The sequence below is a fragment of the Hemiscyllium ocellatum genome, chromosome 31 (assembly GCF_020745735.1).
Source record: "Hemiscyllium ocellatum isolate sHemOce1 chromosome 31, sHemOce1.pat.X.cur, whole genome shotgun sequence".
Taxonomy (NCBI): domain Eukaryota; kingdom Metazoa; phylum Chordata; class Chondrichthyes; order Orectolobiformes; family Hemiscylliidae; genus Hemiscyllium; species Hemiscyllium ocellatum.
In genome coordinates, this window is record NC_083431.1 from 11083688 (window position 1) to 11099654 (window position 15967).

At 45.8% G+C, this 15967-nt stretch overlaps 1 protein-coding gene across 1 annotated transcript in view; it reads left to right on the forward strand.

Moving 5' to 3' along the window:
* The first annotated feature begins 411 nt into the window (after positions 1-411).
* Positions 412-15967, forward strand: part of nxn (nucleoredoxin) — a 225566-nt gene continuing 210010 nt past the window's right edge. Inside the window, exon 1 of the mRNA XM_060848012.1 lies at positions 412-938. Within this exon, the coding sequence (XP_060703995.1) occupies positions 633-938 (306 nt within the window). The 5' untranslated portion in view covers positions 412-632. The remainder of the gene's footprint in view (positions 939-15967) is intronic.

A 15967-nucleotide genomic window follows, 5' to 3' on the forward strand; every position in this document is an offset into this window, starting at 1 on the left:
CATCCTTACCCAGTTTGGCCTATATGTGACTCCAGACCCACAAGGATGTGATCTAGGTAAAAACAATGACTGCAGATGCTGGAAACCAGATTCTGGATTAGTGGTGCTGGAAAAGCACAGCAGTTCAGTGTTTTTCCAGCATCACTAATCCACAAGGATGTGGTTGACTCTTAACTACTCTCTGAAAAATTAGGAATGGGCAATAAATTCTGGTCTGGCCAGTGACACCCACACCCTGTGCATCAATTGTAAAGAAACCTAAAGTACGTTTTTCGGATTAAAATAGGAAGAAAAAAGTTTTATTCTAATATAATGGGGAACAAAAGTCATGTTGAAGGAGAAATGTACTACTGGAACCAATAGGAGTGCTGGAGTTTCGCTTTGCCATGTCCCATAGGTGGAGACTGTGGAGAGAGTGAGAGGAGGAGATTATAGAATCGAAGCAAAAAAATCGAAGGAATTAATCTTGTGAATTATTTGTACTGAAGAAGATTTTGTTCTCTCTGCCCCTTTCATTTTTACATTCTCTCTCTCTCTCCACTCCCTTGTCTTCTTTGCTTTTGGTTTTGTTTGGATTTATTATTATTATTTTTGTTGTTGTTGCTGTTGGGTGAGTTGCTGCTGTTGGGAAGATGTCTGAGCTGCTCTGCGAGCTGCTGGGGGAGCGGCTGATGGACCGAGATCAGGCCGAGGTAGAGTGCTCTCCGCTGGGCACTGACGGCCGCCTGGTCGCGCTCTACTTCGGCTGCAGCTGGAGCGCCTCGTGTAAGGAGTTCACGGCGGCTCTCGCCGACTTCTACAGCCGCTTCAAGCAGGGGGAGAACGGCGACAAGCTGGAGGTGGTGTTCATCAGCTCCGAGGAAGAGTACAAACCCTGGCTGGAGTTCGTCGGCCAGATGCCTTGGCTAGTGCTGCCTTTCCAGGACATGGAGAGGAAGGTAACAGATCTATGGACAGAATATTGCACACAGAGAGACAGACTCCTATAGCATTGCACACAGAGACAGTGAACTGTAACATTGCACACAGAGACAGGCTCCTGTCACATTGTACACACAGAGACAGGCTCCTGTAACATTGCACACAGACAGTCTAGTGTAATATTGCACTGAGAGAGACAGGCTCCTGCAATATTGTACACTGAGAGACAGGCTCCTGCAATATTGTACACTGAGGGACAGGCTCTGTAATATTGTACACTGAGAGACAGGCTCTGTAATATTGTACACTGAGAGACCAGCTCCTGCAATATTTTACACTAGAGACTGGCTCCTGTCATATTGCACTGAGAGAGACAGGATCCTGTAATATTGTACACAGAGAGACAGGCTTCTGTAATATTGCACACAGAGGGACAGGATCCTGTAACATGGCACACACACAGAGACAGGCTCCTGTAATATTGCACTGAGAGAGACAGGCTCCTGTAATATTGCACACCTCACTCTGAAGCTATAGTCAACCATGGGCCCTCAATTTGGATTGTCACCAACACTTCTGTTTTCAATGTTCCATTTGCAATCCGCATGAAAAAAAACACGTTTTTTTTAGATCACTGCTGCTGAGAGGTAGTGTTACTGGATTGTGTAACTATTTTTGGTGAGAGGTTTCATGGGGCCAGTAGAGGAGACAGTAGGCTGAATGGCTTCCTTGTCTTCTGCATGATTCTGTATAATGAAAACTGCTGGTGTTTCTTGGAAGGATATGTTCCCCCTTTCATTGTGACCAGATGAAGCTTCCATTAAGCTCATTCGGATATTTGTTCACCTGAGGAATAATTATTATCTCCCTCTCTGTCTTTTTCCGTTTCCACTGTAAATGTGGACTCGAGTGAAAGCTGCAGAAAAGTTTGGGGCTGTAGATTAGTTGGGAGGGCTGAGCTAAGAGGATTGCATGGAAATTTTTTGATATGGAAGAATGGGGGTGCTGTGACATGTCAGAGCGCTTGGTCTGCGATGGAGAATACTCTCAATGATTGTCCTGATTGCGCTGGGCTCATGTTGGTATTCAGTTTGAATTCTAACATTTTATGATGTGATATTTGAAGGAACGGACCTCAGTACCAGATTGCATTGCAGCAGCATTTTCATTGCCAAACCCTGTTGCTCCAATAGCGAGACATTAATGTTTATAGGTCTGTTTGTGCATGAGCTGGAATAGTAAATCACTTCTTTATTTGCATGCTGTGTAACTTGTGGTTAAAATGGGCATCTTGAATTTCCTCTGAAGTTTGACCTTGTTTGCTAGTTCAGGAGTATGTTCTTCTTCACACTCCTCTCCTCTTGAGTTTTGGTGAGAGTGTGACTGGTCCTTGTGTTGGCGTGTCCTTAAGAATCCCAGTCCTGGAATCAAGTCGAGAGTCTTGTAAAGTTGATCCTTTGCTTCTGATGACCAATGCCATCTCAGCTATGTTTCTGCTTTAGTTTTTTAAAAAAGTGCATCTTTTGCACGGACGCTCAGCCACGTTTACCTGAGAGGATGGTTGGCATTGCGTATGTTTGTCTCATATTCTGTGTCCTGCACGTCTTCAGGTGAGCAAATCGACCTTTCGGGCAAAAGCCCTTCATCAGGAATATTCCTGATGAAGGGCTTTTGCCCGAAACGTCGATTTCACTGCACTTTGGACGCTGCCTGAACTGCTGTGCTCTTCCAGCACCACTGATCCAGAATCTGGATTCCAGCATCTGCAGTCATTGTTTTTACTTCAGTGAGCAAATGTTGCATTTGTGAATATACACGTGCTGCTCCCCACATCAGCCTCAAGTGATTCCATGGTGTGTGGAGGCAGTGGTGTATCAGAGTATTAAAGGTTCAGTGTTTACTTCCCCCTCCATTCCCCAAGGTGATCTGTGGGGTTCACTAAACAGCCATTGCAATATCCCTTCACCTGTCTTGTATAAGGTCAAGAGTTGCTGAGGGAACCGGCCAGGATTTGAGATCAGGCAAGACTGGGAGTAGCCAAGTGGGGTGAAGTGGACTGTGAGAGGAATCATACAATTGTGGAATTCTCTTTCTCAGGAGAGCGGTGGAATCAGGTCATGGGTATCGCTGGCTCAACCAGCATTTATTGTCTGTCCCCAGTTGCCCCTTGAGAAGGTGGGGGTGAGCTGCCTTCTTGAACTGCTGCAGTCCACATGTTGTGGGTTGACCCACAATGCCCATAGGGAAGGAATTCCAGGATTTTGACCCAACGACAATGAAAGAATGATGATATGTTTCCAAATCAGGACGGTTTGGAACTTGCGGAGGGGAGGTGCTCCCATGAATCTGCTGCCCTTGTCCTTCTAATTGGTAGTGATCATGGGTCTGGAAGATGCTGTCTCAGCATTGTTGGTGAATTTCTGCAGTGCATCTTGAAACCAAGATACACTGCTGCTACTGAGAGTTGGTGGTAGAGGAAGTGGATGATTTGAGGCTGTGGTGCCAATCAAGTGGGCTGCTTTGTTCTGGATAGTGTCAAGCTTATTGAGTGTTGTCGGAGCTGCACCCATCCAGGGAAGTGGGGAGTATTCCATCACACTTCTGACTTGTGCCTTGTCAATGGTGGACAGGCTTTAGGGAATCAGGAGGTGAGTTACTTGCTGCAGTGTTCCTACCCTTGGACCTGTTGTTGTAGCTGCTGTGATTATATGGTGCCTCTAGCTGTTTTCCAGTCAATGGTAGTGCCCAGGATGTTGATAGTGGAGAATTCAGTCACTGTACAATTGAATGCCAAGAGATGGTGATTAGATTGTGTCTCTTATTGAAGATATTCATTGCCTGGCGTGTGTATATTCATCGCCTGGGGTGTGTGTGGCATGAATGTTATTTGCCACTTCTCAGTCCAAGCCTGGATACTGGCCAGATCTTATCGCATTTGAATGTGGACTGCTTCAGTATCTGAGGAGTCACGAATGGTGCTGAACATTGTGCAATCATTGGCGAACATCCCCACTTCTGACCTCATGATGGAGGGAAAGTCATTGATGAAACAACTAAAAGTAGTTGGGCCGAGGACATTCATTCCCCTGAGGTTAGACTGAGGGGTGACCTTATAGAGGTTGACAATATTATGAGGGACATGGATAGGGTAAATAGGCAAAGTCTTTTACCTGGGATCGGGGAGTCCAGAACTAGAGGGCATAGGTTTAGGGTGAGAGGGGAAAGATATAAAAGGGACCTAAGCGGCAACTTTTTCACACAGAGGGTGGTATGTGTATGGAATGAGCTGCCAGAGGAAGTGGTGGAGGCTGGTACAATTGCAACATTTAAGAGGTACTTGGATGGGTATATGAATAGGAAGGGTTTGGAGGGATATGGGCCGAGTGCTGGCAGTTGCGACTAGATTGGGTTGGGATATCTGGTCAGCATGGACGGGTTGGACCGAAGGGTCTGTTTCCATGCTGTATATTTCTATGACTCTAGTCTGTCAGCACTGAACCAAACTGATTGTCTGTTGTCAAGGCAAAATACTGCGGATACTGGTAATCTGAAACAAACACAGAATGCTGGAGAAATTCAGGTGGACTGGCAGCATCTGTGGAGAGAGAAACAGGGTTAACGCTTCAAAACCAGTGCCCCTTCTTCAGACTGTCCTTCTCTGCCCATCGATGTTGCCAGATCTGCTCTGTTTCTGACGATCTGTTATATTCGACTCACTGACAAGCAGCAAGTAGGGGATTGGAGCTGGGTCCATACAATCTCCTTCAGACCTGCATCGAGGGAAGAAAACGTCCAATCCTCTAAGCACTGGCTGGAAATCCCTTGTTCCCATTGTGATCTGCGTTGTGCCTGTGACAGAATGTTTGCCCAATTATTTCCATCTCTGAAGTAGGTACTGCAGGGATGGCATGGTGGCTCAGTGGTTAGCACCGCTGCCTCTCACAGGGCCAGGGACCCGGGTTTGATTCCAACCTCGGGTGACTGTGTGGAGTTTGCATGTTCTCCCCGAGTCTGTGTGGGTTGCCTCCTACAGTCCAAAGATGGGCAGATTAGGTGGATTAGCCGTGGGAAATGCAGGAGGATGAGGAGTTGGTTCTGGGTGGGATGCTCTTTGGAGGATTAGTGGGAATTCAGTGGCCTGTTTCTGCACTGTAGGGATTCTATGATGAGCAGCTTCTGCTAGCTTGTTTGGACATGTCCTAAAATATCTCTCCTGACTCATTACTTTCCGGTAAAGCACCTTGGAATATTTTTCTGCACGTGTGGGTGTTTACTATAACAAGTTAAATTTGAATATTACCTTCTTAACATTGTTAAACATCCCGAAGCACTCCACAGGAGCAATATCAAACACCATTTGACATCCACATGAAGACTGGTGCATCTGATTCCCAATAAATGATGGTTAAAAATAACATTTCATTTCCATACACCTGTTCATCAGACCAGATCCAGTGACTAAACTTGAATGTTTACACAGCAATTCCAAAGTCCTCAATGAATGATGGACTTAAAATAATTTGTTGAATCTGATACTCCAGAACCAGGTAGTTGAATCTTGTAGAGAAGCTGTGAGTCATGTCATGGCATGATGCATCTCTTTAATCTGCCTGTTCTCTGAGTTGTATTTCTGGTTTTAAAAGGAGTGCAAGTTCTGAGGGATCATATTTTGTTCTCTGTCTGGAAGACACTTGAATCAAACGGTACAGAAAAGGCTCTTTGGCCAATCAAGTCTGCACCGCCCAAAAATACAGACTACCCAGACCTTACTTTCCCGTACTTAGCCCATAGCCTTGAATGTTCTGACATTTCAGGTGCTTGTCCAAGCATTTATAAAGATTGAGAGGCACCCCTAGGGTGAAAAGATATTTCCTGAAATCGCCTCTATAACTTTAAAATTTCACTTTAAAATCAGGCCCACTTTTTAAAAAAATATCAAATCTGTACAGAGTGGAAACAGGCCACACTGACCCTTTGAAGAACATCCCACCCAGACATATCTCCCATGGCTAACACACCTAACCTGATTTGGAGATGCCGGTGTCGGACTGGGGTGTACAAAGTTAAAAATCGCACAACACCAGGTTTATAGTATTAAACCTGTTGGACTATAACCTGGTGTTGTGTGATTTTTAACTTTGTACACCTAACCTGGACATCTCTGGACACTATAGGTAATCATGCATGGCTAATCCACCTAACGCACACAGATAACTGGGGCACCCACACAGAGAACATGCAAAGGCCACACAGACAGTCATCCAAGGCTGGAATCGAACCCAGGTCCCGAGTGCTGTGAAGCAGCAGTGCTAACCGCTGAGCCACCGTACTGCTCCTTGTTCTGGTCCATTCGATATTGGATGGGTGTTTGAGTCCGTAGACTGTCTGGGTGCTGATTTGTGCTTGCAGCTTTACTGTTTATTCCCAATAACCTGTACATTGGCTAAACATTATGGGTGGCACGGTGGCACAGTGGTTAGCACTGCTGCCTCACAGCGCCAGGGGCCTGGGTTCAATTCCTGCCTCAGGCGACTGACTGTGTGGAGTTTGCACGTTCTCCCCGTGTCTGCGTGGGTTTCCTCCGGGTGCTCCGGTTTCCTCCCACAGTCCAAAGATGAGCGGGTCAGGTGAATTGGCCATGCTAAATTGCCCGTAGTGTTAGGTAAGGGGTATATGTAGGGGTATGGGTGGGTTGCGCTTCGGCGGATCGGTGTGGACATGTTGGGCCGAAGGGCCTGTTTCCACACTGTAAGTAATCTAATCTAATCCCATTTAACTCATCCCCCAGCCTATCCCATCCCCACATTGCAACACCGTTGTCTCTTAAACCTTCAGCTACTCTCTAGGATTCCTACCACCTCCTTTTCAAAGACCATCTGCCATCATTTCTCCTTTGCCTTGGTGTCCATTATTTCCCATGTCCTTCTGAAGCAGGTCACGATGTTTGTCCGACATTAAAGCTACACTTTAACTAGGAGTTTTTTTATATATTCACTCAAGGGATGTGGTCATCTCTGGCTAGGCCAGCATTTATTACCCATTCCTAATTGCCCAGGGGGCAGTTGAGAGTCAACCACATTGCTGTGGGTCTGGAGTCATGTGTAGGCCAGACCAGGGTAAGGATGGCGGTTGCTTTCCCTAAAGGGCACGAGTGAACCAGATGGGTTTTTCTCCCCAACAATTCGTGGTCACTATTAGACACTTAATTCCAGATTTTATACTGAATTAAAATTCCACCATCTGTCGGGGTAGGATTCAAACCCAGATATCCCCAGAACGTTAGTTGAAATTCTGGGTGAGTAGTCTAGTGATAATACCACTCAGACATCGCCTGCCCATTACGAGGTGACAATGACCATGCTCCGTTCTGTCGGCTTTGCTGATGGAAACCAGTCTTTCAGGGCCATGAGGTACAGACTGCAAGTGACTTAAACACTGGTTCATATTAGAAACAAAAAACTGTCATAAACACAAACGTCTGGTCAATGGGAATCCAACAGCGAGGAACACATTTTATGAGCGATGTGGTTTTAACAAGCCTGGTTATCTTACTTTGAATCTTCCGTCAGCTTGTTCGTGGAATGTATAAAAGAGTCACTTTCTTCCAAGTGCCAGGATCTTATAGAAAGCTGAACAGCAAGTACTGTTTCAGAGCTTCTCCTTGCCCAGTGTGATAGTGAGCTGTAGAGTCGAGAGTATGGCGCTGGAAAAGCACAGCAGGTCAGGCAGCATCCGAGGAGGAGGAGAATCGACGTTTCAGGCAAACGCCCTTCATTAGGTTTGAGGGGCATTCCTGATGAAGGGCTTTTGCCCGAAACATCGATTTTCCTGCTCCTCGAATGCTGCCTGACCTGCTGTGCTTTTCCAGCACCACATTCTCTCGACTCTAATCTCCAGCATCTGCGGTCCTCACCTTTGCCTAGTGAGCTGTATAACCCAGGGAGCTGTCTGGATTCTGCTCAGTCCATCCCACCCAGTCACGTTGACAGTAGGGAGGCTGAATTGAGTTCAGTGCTTCTGCACTGGAGGACCATGAGGAGATTGGTGAGACCCCCCCCATCCCCCGCCCCCCCCCATCCTGCACAACCTCCTAGAGTTGAACAGCCTTTCTTTATTCACTCTTCGATAATAAAGATTGACCATTTGGGTAAAATACCTGCCTGGTGTATATAGAACGTGGTGTAAGGTCCAATCAATATTTCCAGAAAATGAGTGAGAAAACCACCCTCTTGGAGGGCAATTCCTTCTCCAAAATGGTGATGCTTAGTGGTTTCCTGTCTTAGAGTCACTGACTGTGTGGTGTCCCTTTTAGGATCTGTAACCAGGCCTTCCATTTCTTCCCTCTAAACCCTTCTTCCTTTCCTGAGGTACTTCCATCCAGACAGACCAACCCAAGCTTTTTCTCTCTTCGATATTTACCTTCTGCGCTCCCCTGGATTCCTATCACTAGTCTCCTGGCCTATCTCTGTCACTCAGCCTTCCTCCCACTCCCAGCCCAAGTTGGGAAGGAACCTTGAACATTTTCACCACTGCCCTCTGTCCCTCTCCCAACATTTTCCAATGGACCCAATGCTTTCTCCTAGAGGATGGTCACACCAACGGCTCCATCCCTACATCCTCACACTCATTATGGACTAACCTTACTGAGTGTCTTCCGTGTTACTCACCTCAACGATCAACCGGAGACCACCAACAGACCCAGTCTCTGCGTTTCCCTCCATAAACCTGTGCTCACTCCAAACTCAACATCTCACATCCTAACCCCTACCACCTCCCATCACCCTCTGCTCATTCACCAAATTTGACTGTTCTCCAGCAGAGGCTTACATTCTCAAAACAAAACCATGTTGTTCCCTGTTTTCAAATCCATGTGTGGTCTCACCATCTCCTCCTTATTCCAAGTCTGCAAATTTAATTCTTGCCTCTTGGCCATTCCACTTTCTTTCAAGTTCACCTCAAAAAAAAATCCAGCTTTTCAATTTTGTCAATACAGCTGTGGCTTCTACCTTTTGATGGCTTCATCCCCAGGTGCCAAGTCTTCAATACTGAAGTTATACCTGAATGAGACCACAGCTCGGTCATAGAGATGTGCCACGGGGCACAAACCTGAATATGCTGGGAATACAGCATTTATTGGAGATAGTGAGGACTTCAGATGCTGGAAAATCGAAGTTGACAAGATGTAGGGGTGGAAAAAGCCCAGCAGGTCAAGCAGCATCTGAGGAACAGGAAAGTCTGGCAGAACCCTTCATTAGGACTGGGAAGGGGGAATGGGAGCTGAGAAATAAGTAGAGGGAGGGGGTGAGGCTGGGGGAAAAGATAGGCAGAATGGCGACTGGTGGGCAGAGGTAAGAGGTGATTGTGAATGGTCATTGGGAAGAGTGGAGTGGATAGATGGGAAGGAAGATGGACAGGTTAGGTCAGGTCACAGGGGTGGGGCAGAGAGGGAGGGCTGAACCCAGGATGAGGTGTGGTGAGGGGAGGGAAGAATTGGAAGCTGGTGAATCCTATGTTGATGATCGTAAGCTCCCAAGGTGGAAGATGAGGTGTTTTCCCTCCAGCTTGCGTATGGTCTTATATTGATGGTGGAGAAGGCCCAGGGTGGGCATGTCTTTGGGGGTGCGGAAGGGACAGTTGAAATGGCTGTCAGCCAGGAGGTGGGGTTGAGTGGAGCTTGCGAACCACACAGCTTTTATTACCCATCCCTAGTTACCCCTTGAGAAGATGGTGGTGAGCTGCCTTCTTGAACCGGTGCAATCACAGAGGCAACTATAATACCGATTGGAAGGAAGTTCCCGATATTGGCCCAAGGAAGAGTAATACAGTTCCAATGCTGGTTTGTGGCTTGGAGGGGGTTTTCCAACATTGATCTGTTTCTTCATCTGCCTAAGCCCAACTGATCACACACTTTCACTCTCATTCACAAAATGAACTCTTTGAACGAGCTTTTGATCACCTATCCTAATGGCCCAATGTATTTCCTTTAACCTTGAGTTCATGTGAAGTGTCTTGGCGTGTTTTTGCTGTAGTAAAGATGCTACATCAATAAGTTGTTGTTGATTAAGTTACACACATTGTGATATGATATTTTAGTAGAGGCCCATTTTAGTAGAGAACTCTTTACCCACAGTGCCTGTCTGTCTCCCCGACTTTACTGTAACAGGAGGGGCTGGGTGAGGGAAGGTTCATCTCATTTGCATTCCAAAGGTTAGCAATTGACCAGCATACCAATTCAGAGAACAATTTGCTCATCCCTTCCTCTTTCTTTTGAAAAGGGTAGTATTTATGGCTCTTAATGTTGTCTTATCTGGATTCCTTTTCGCCACTGGTTAAGTCCAGCTAATCACTTAATCACCCCTCATTGTCACATGGAGCACAATGTTAGGCTTTTAATTCCAGCAAACTCTGCAGAGCCAGCCATACAGATGAAATCCATGGAGAGAGAGCAAGCTAATGTTTTGAGTCCAAATGACTCTCATCTGGACCTAAAGTTAGTTCGCTGTCTCCCCATGGATGCTTTCTGACCTGCTGTGATCTCCAGAGTTTGTTTTCAGTACAGATTCCAGCAACTGCAGTCATTTGCTCCAGCCATTTTGATGCAACCTTTCAAGTTAAACTTTGTCCAGAATTTGTGTGACTTGTTTAGGAACACACATCAACTCTAACTTTCTGATTCACACGTGCAGCGGTTATTTGGTAAAGGAGTGTGTGTCTCTGCGTCTGCCTCTGTCTGTGTGTGTCTCTGTCTGCGTGTCTTTGTCTCTGTCTGTGTGTGCCTCTGTCTGTGCGTGTCTCTATCTCTGTCTGTCTGTGTGTGTCTCTGTCTGTGTGTGTCTCTATCTGTGCGTGTCTCTATCTCTGTCTGTGTGTGTCTCTGTCTGCGTGTGCCTGTCTGTGTGTCCCTATCTCTGTCTGTCTGTGTGTGTCTCTGTCTGTGTGTGTCTCTATCTCTGTCTGTCTGTGTCTCTGTCTGTGCGTGTCTCTATCTCTGTCTGTCTGTGTGTGCCTCTGTCTGTGCGTGTCTCTATCTCTGTCTGTATGTGTGTGCCTCTGTCTGTGCGTGTTTCTGTCTCTGTCTGTCTGTGTGCCTTGTCTGTGTGTACCTGTCTGTGTGTGTCTCTATCTCTGTCTGTGCGTGTCTCTGTCTGCGTGTGCCTGTCTGTGTGTGTGTGCCTCTGTCTGTGTGTCCCTATCTCTGTCTATCTGTCTGTGTGTGCCTCGGTCTGTGTGTCCCTATCTCTGTCTGTCTGTGTGTCCCTCTGTCTGTGTGTCCCTATCTCTGTCTGTCTGTGTGTGCCTCTGTCTGTGCGTGTCTCTATCTCTGTCTGTATGTGTGTGCCTCTGTCTGTGCATGTCTCTGTCTCTGTCTGCGTGTTTCTGTCTGTCTGTGTGCCTCTATCTACGTGTGCCTGTCTCTGCGTGTCTCTGTCTCTGTCTATCTGTGTGTGTTGCTGTCTGTGTGTGTTTGCCTCTGTCTGTGCGTGTCTCTGTCTCTCTCTATCTGTGTGTCTCTATCTGCCTGTCTCTGTCTGTGTGTGCCTCTGTCTGCGTGTCTCTGTCTCTGTCTGCGTGTTTCTGTCTGTCTGTGTGCCTCTATCTGCGTGTGCCTGTCTCTGAGTGTCTCTGTCTCTGTCTATCTGTATGTGTCTCTGTCTGCGTGTGCCTCTGTCTGTGCGTGTCTCTGTCTATCTGTGTGTCCCTCTGTCTGCGTGTCTCTGTCTCTGTGTCTCTATCTACCTGTCTCTGTCTGTGCGTGCCTCTGTCTGCGTGTCTCTGTCTCTGTCTGTCTGTGTGTGCCTACGTGTGCGAAAGCGCGAGTGTCATTTTATCTCCTTTTATCCAGCTTTTTTCTTAATGTTTGAACCTGAATTTTCAAGCAGTTAGTAAAAGTTGCTGGAAACCTTATTGTACCCGAAGTGCCTGGCTGTGGAATCTTAATTAGTCTTCTTTGGTGTTTTAAAAACAAAATCAGGCCCCACAGAAATGTAGGTTAATGAGTGTGTTCTCTTTTAAAATTTAATGATAGCTTTTCACTCGAGCTGAAACAATACATCACAAAGCAGCAAGAGTTCTGAATGTCTGCTCTCCCATTAATTTGGGTGAGGGTGGATTCAGCTCTGGATGTGTGTAAACCTGATGGTTTCCCTCTCTAAATTGCGTAGGGGGAGGGAGGGAGGAGAAAGGGGTTAGCAGTGGGAAATAGAGAGCCCTCCCTATACTTTTAATTCACAGTACTAAGGGAGCTTCATAGCGAGAGGGCACTGATTTAAAGACAATTGGCAAAAGAACTAGAGACAACATAGGGGAACAATTTATTTTAATGAAGTGTGTTTTTGGAATTCAGAATATATTGCCTGATAGGGCGCTAATCCTTCTTGGGGAGGGGGTTGGAGAAGAGAGACCGCAGAAGGGTGTGTTTTTTAAATTGGTTCTGTTCTTGTTTTCAACCCTGTGCCAGGAAACTGGTTCAGTTTGTTTCTGCTGATGCTGAATTCTGTATTTACTCTCTCTCTTTTCAAGTATTTATTCAGTTCCCTCATGAAGATTGTCACTGGACAACACCAGTGTATTCCATTCTGAATCCTAACCACACATTTCATTCGTTTCTGTCTGTCATCTCCGACTCTGTTGCCAGTCGATTTGTCTGTCTCCCTCTTGGTTTTGTCAGTTTCTCTTTTATCGAAATCTTGATGGATTTAAACGTTCAGCAGAATTCCTCTCTGGGTTTTTTTTCCTGCTCTTAAGAGGAATTTTTTAAACAACTGATGATGCGTTTCATGGCCTCCATTAGCAAGTCTAGTGTCCAAATATTCCAAATGAATTTCAGGGATTTGCGTTGCGATTTGAACCTGCATACCCGGAAACTTAGCCTCTGCATTGCAAGACACTACACTGCCACTTTCCCATTTATAAAGTGCTTTTAATGGGAGAAATCCCTGAAGGTACTTCAGGTACAGACAGAAAAGAGAAGGAACGCAAAAATGAGGAAACGTCCAAGTCACAACCAAGAGATAGTTAAAGTCAATGACCGTCACCAACCTCATTTCATCAGGTGATCTTCCCCCACCTCACCCTGCAACTGCTTCCCAGCCGATCATCCCCCTGTGTTTCTACCTCCTTCCAAAAATCCACAAACAGTACTGCCTGGGCAGACCCATGATCTCAGCCTGCTCCTGCCCCACACACAACCCACCCCTTCGACCTTGACTCCTGATCCAGTCCCTGCTCATCTACATCCATGATTCCTCTGATACTTGACACCAATTCTGTAAAAGCCCTATCATCTGCATATAAACCGACATTTTCATAGCCACCATCAGTTCTGAGGAAGGGTCGCCGTCTCCGAAACGTTAACTCTGATTTCTCTTCACGGATGCTGGCAGACCTGCTGAGCTTTTCCAGCAACTTCTGTTTGTGTTTCTACCGTTCCTGGTGTCAGCCCTTAGTGAATGTCTGCTGCTCTTTCTCTATGGGAAGTAAACCCTTTGTAAGATCAGGAGACCAACTACACACAGTACACCAAAAGTGGCCTCACCAAGACCCTGTATAACTTCAGTAAGACAGCCCTCCTTCTGAATTCAAGTCCTCCTTGCAATGGAGACTAAAATACCATTTGTTTTTCTAATTCATGCTGATCCTACTTGTGTACATGGACACCCAGACTCCTTTGTACATTCATAATTCCCAAAATATCAACATTTAAATGATATTCTTCTGATTTTTGCACAAAGTGCATAAATTCACATTTACCTGTGTTGTGCTATATCTATCATGTGTTTGCCTACTCATTCAATTTGTCTCAATACCTTGAAGCCTCTTTTACATCGTCTGTACAAATCTTCATTCCACCCAGCTCTGAGTCATCAGAAAACTTGAAAATGTTCCATTCAGTCCTCACTATTCAGGCCATTTATATATATATCATGAATAGCACTGATCACTGCAATTCCCTGCTAATCACTAGCTGCCATTTGGAAAATAAATTGTTTATTACCATACTCTACTTTCTATCTGTCAACTAATTCTCAATCCATGCCAGTATCTTAACCCTCTTCTCACGTGCTTAAATTTTGACCACTAATGTTTTATAGAGATGTACAGCATGGAAGTAGACCTGTTGTCCCAACTCATCCATGCTGACCAGATATCCTAACCTAATTAGATTACCTACAGTGTGGAAACAGGCCCTCCATCCCAACAAGTCCACACTGACCCTCCGAAGAGAAACTCACCCCCCTATATTTACCCCTGACTAATCCAGTCTAACACTATGGACAATTTACCATGGCCAATTCACCCTAATCTGCACATCTTTGTGACTGTGGGCATCTTTGCGACTGTGGGAGGAAACCGGAGCACCCGGAGGAAACCCACGCAGACACGGGGAGAATGTGCAAACTCCACACAGACAGTCACCCAAGGCGGGAATTGAACCCGGGTCCCTGGCACTGTGAGGCAGCAGTGCTAACCACTGAGCCAACGTGCCGCCCCGTTAGATTAGATTCCCTACAGTGTAGAAACAGCCCCATTGGCCCAACAAGTCCACACGGACCCTCCGAAGAGTAACCCACCCAGACCTATTTCCCTCTGACTAATGCACCTAACACTATGGGCAATTTTAGCGTCGCCAATTCACCTGACCAGCACCTTCTAGTTCCACCTGCCAGCACTTGGTCCATATCCCTCTAAACCTTTCCTAGTCATCTACCCACCCAGGTGCCTTCTAAGTGTTATTATTGTACCAGCCCTCACCACTTCCTCTGGCAGTTCATTCCATACCCTCTGCGGGAAAAAGTTGCCCCTTAGGACCCTTTTAAATTTTTCCCCTCTCTCCTTAAATCTATGCCCTCTAGTTCTGGACTCCCCGGGACCTTCTCAAAAACCTTACAAAAATCCAAATATACCCAATTCTCCCTTATCCATTTTACTAGCACACCTTGAAAAGAAAACTCCGGTAGGTTTGTTAAGCATGATTGCAATTTATAAACACATGCTGGCTTTGTCCAATCCAGTTAATGCTTTCTGAGATTTCTGTCATTATACCTTTTACAATAAAGTGTGGCATTTCCACACTTCTTTTCCCCTCTTCTGACATTTCTTGGGTCCCCATTATAATTTCCCTAACTTCTGACTGTGAGAGACTTATACCTGTCTTTACTTGTGTTGCATACTTATTGTGGTCAGTTTCCACATTGTATGAAATTTTATTTCTATTTCGGTCGTCTTGATCAAATTTTTTTTCCTGATTTCTAAAATACTCCTAATCTTCAGACTTGCTGCATTTTCTGCTGTTATGCCTCCCTGAGGTAGCACTTCAGAAGTCAAGCCTCTGTAAGTTCCCACAAAAATGAAAGATTCCAAAGTTTTCTCAACTTACCTGGTTTGTCAGACTCAACGCTGATAGCGCACATGAGCCAGCTGTCTCTGCTGGACAAGAATCATTGTATTGCAAGAATGTAGTGACAGGTAAACAGTTATAAACGAAATGCTGTGCAAGGACGGTAACAAACACTACATTGGACAAACAGGCAGAAAACTAGCCACCAAGATACATGAACACCAACTAGCCACAAAAAGACATGAGCCTCTCTCACTAGTATCCTCATATACGGATGAGGAAGGACACCACTCCGACAGGGACAACACATCCATCCTAGGACAAGCCAAACACTGACACACATGAGAATTCCTAGAAGCATGGCATTCCAACCAGAACTCTATCAACAAACACATCGAGTTAGACCCCATCTACCACCCCCTGAGAAAAGGAACAGAAAGTGACTTCACCACAGGAAATGACACCACCAACCCAAAGAAACCCAAACATATAAATAGAAAGCAGGAATTATCAGCAGTGCTTTGCCTGTGGCCCACTGAAGATGTTACCTAGTAGGGTGACAAAACATCTGGAAGTGAACCTTCCAACTCAGCGAGCAAACCTACATCCAAAACCTCAACCTGAGATACAAATCTTCTCGAAACTCACTAGCATCATAAATTTTTGGCATATAGCAGTATTCATTAAGATTTTAACCGCCTCTTAAAC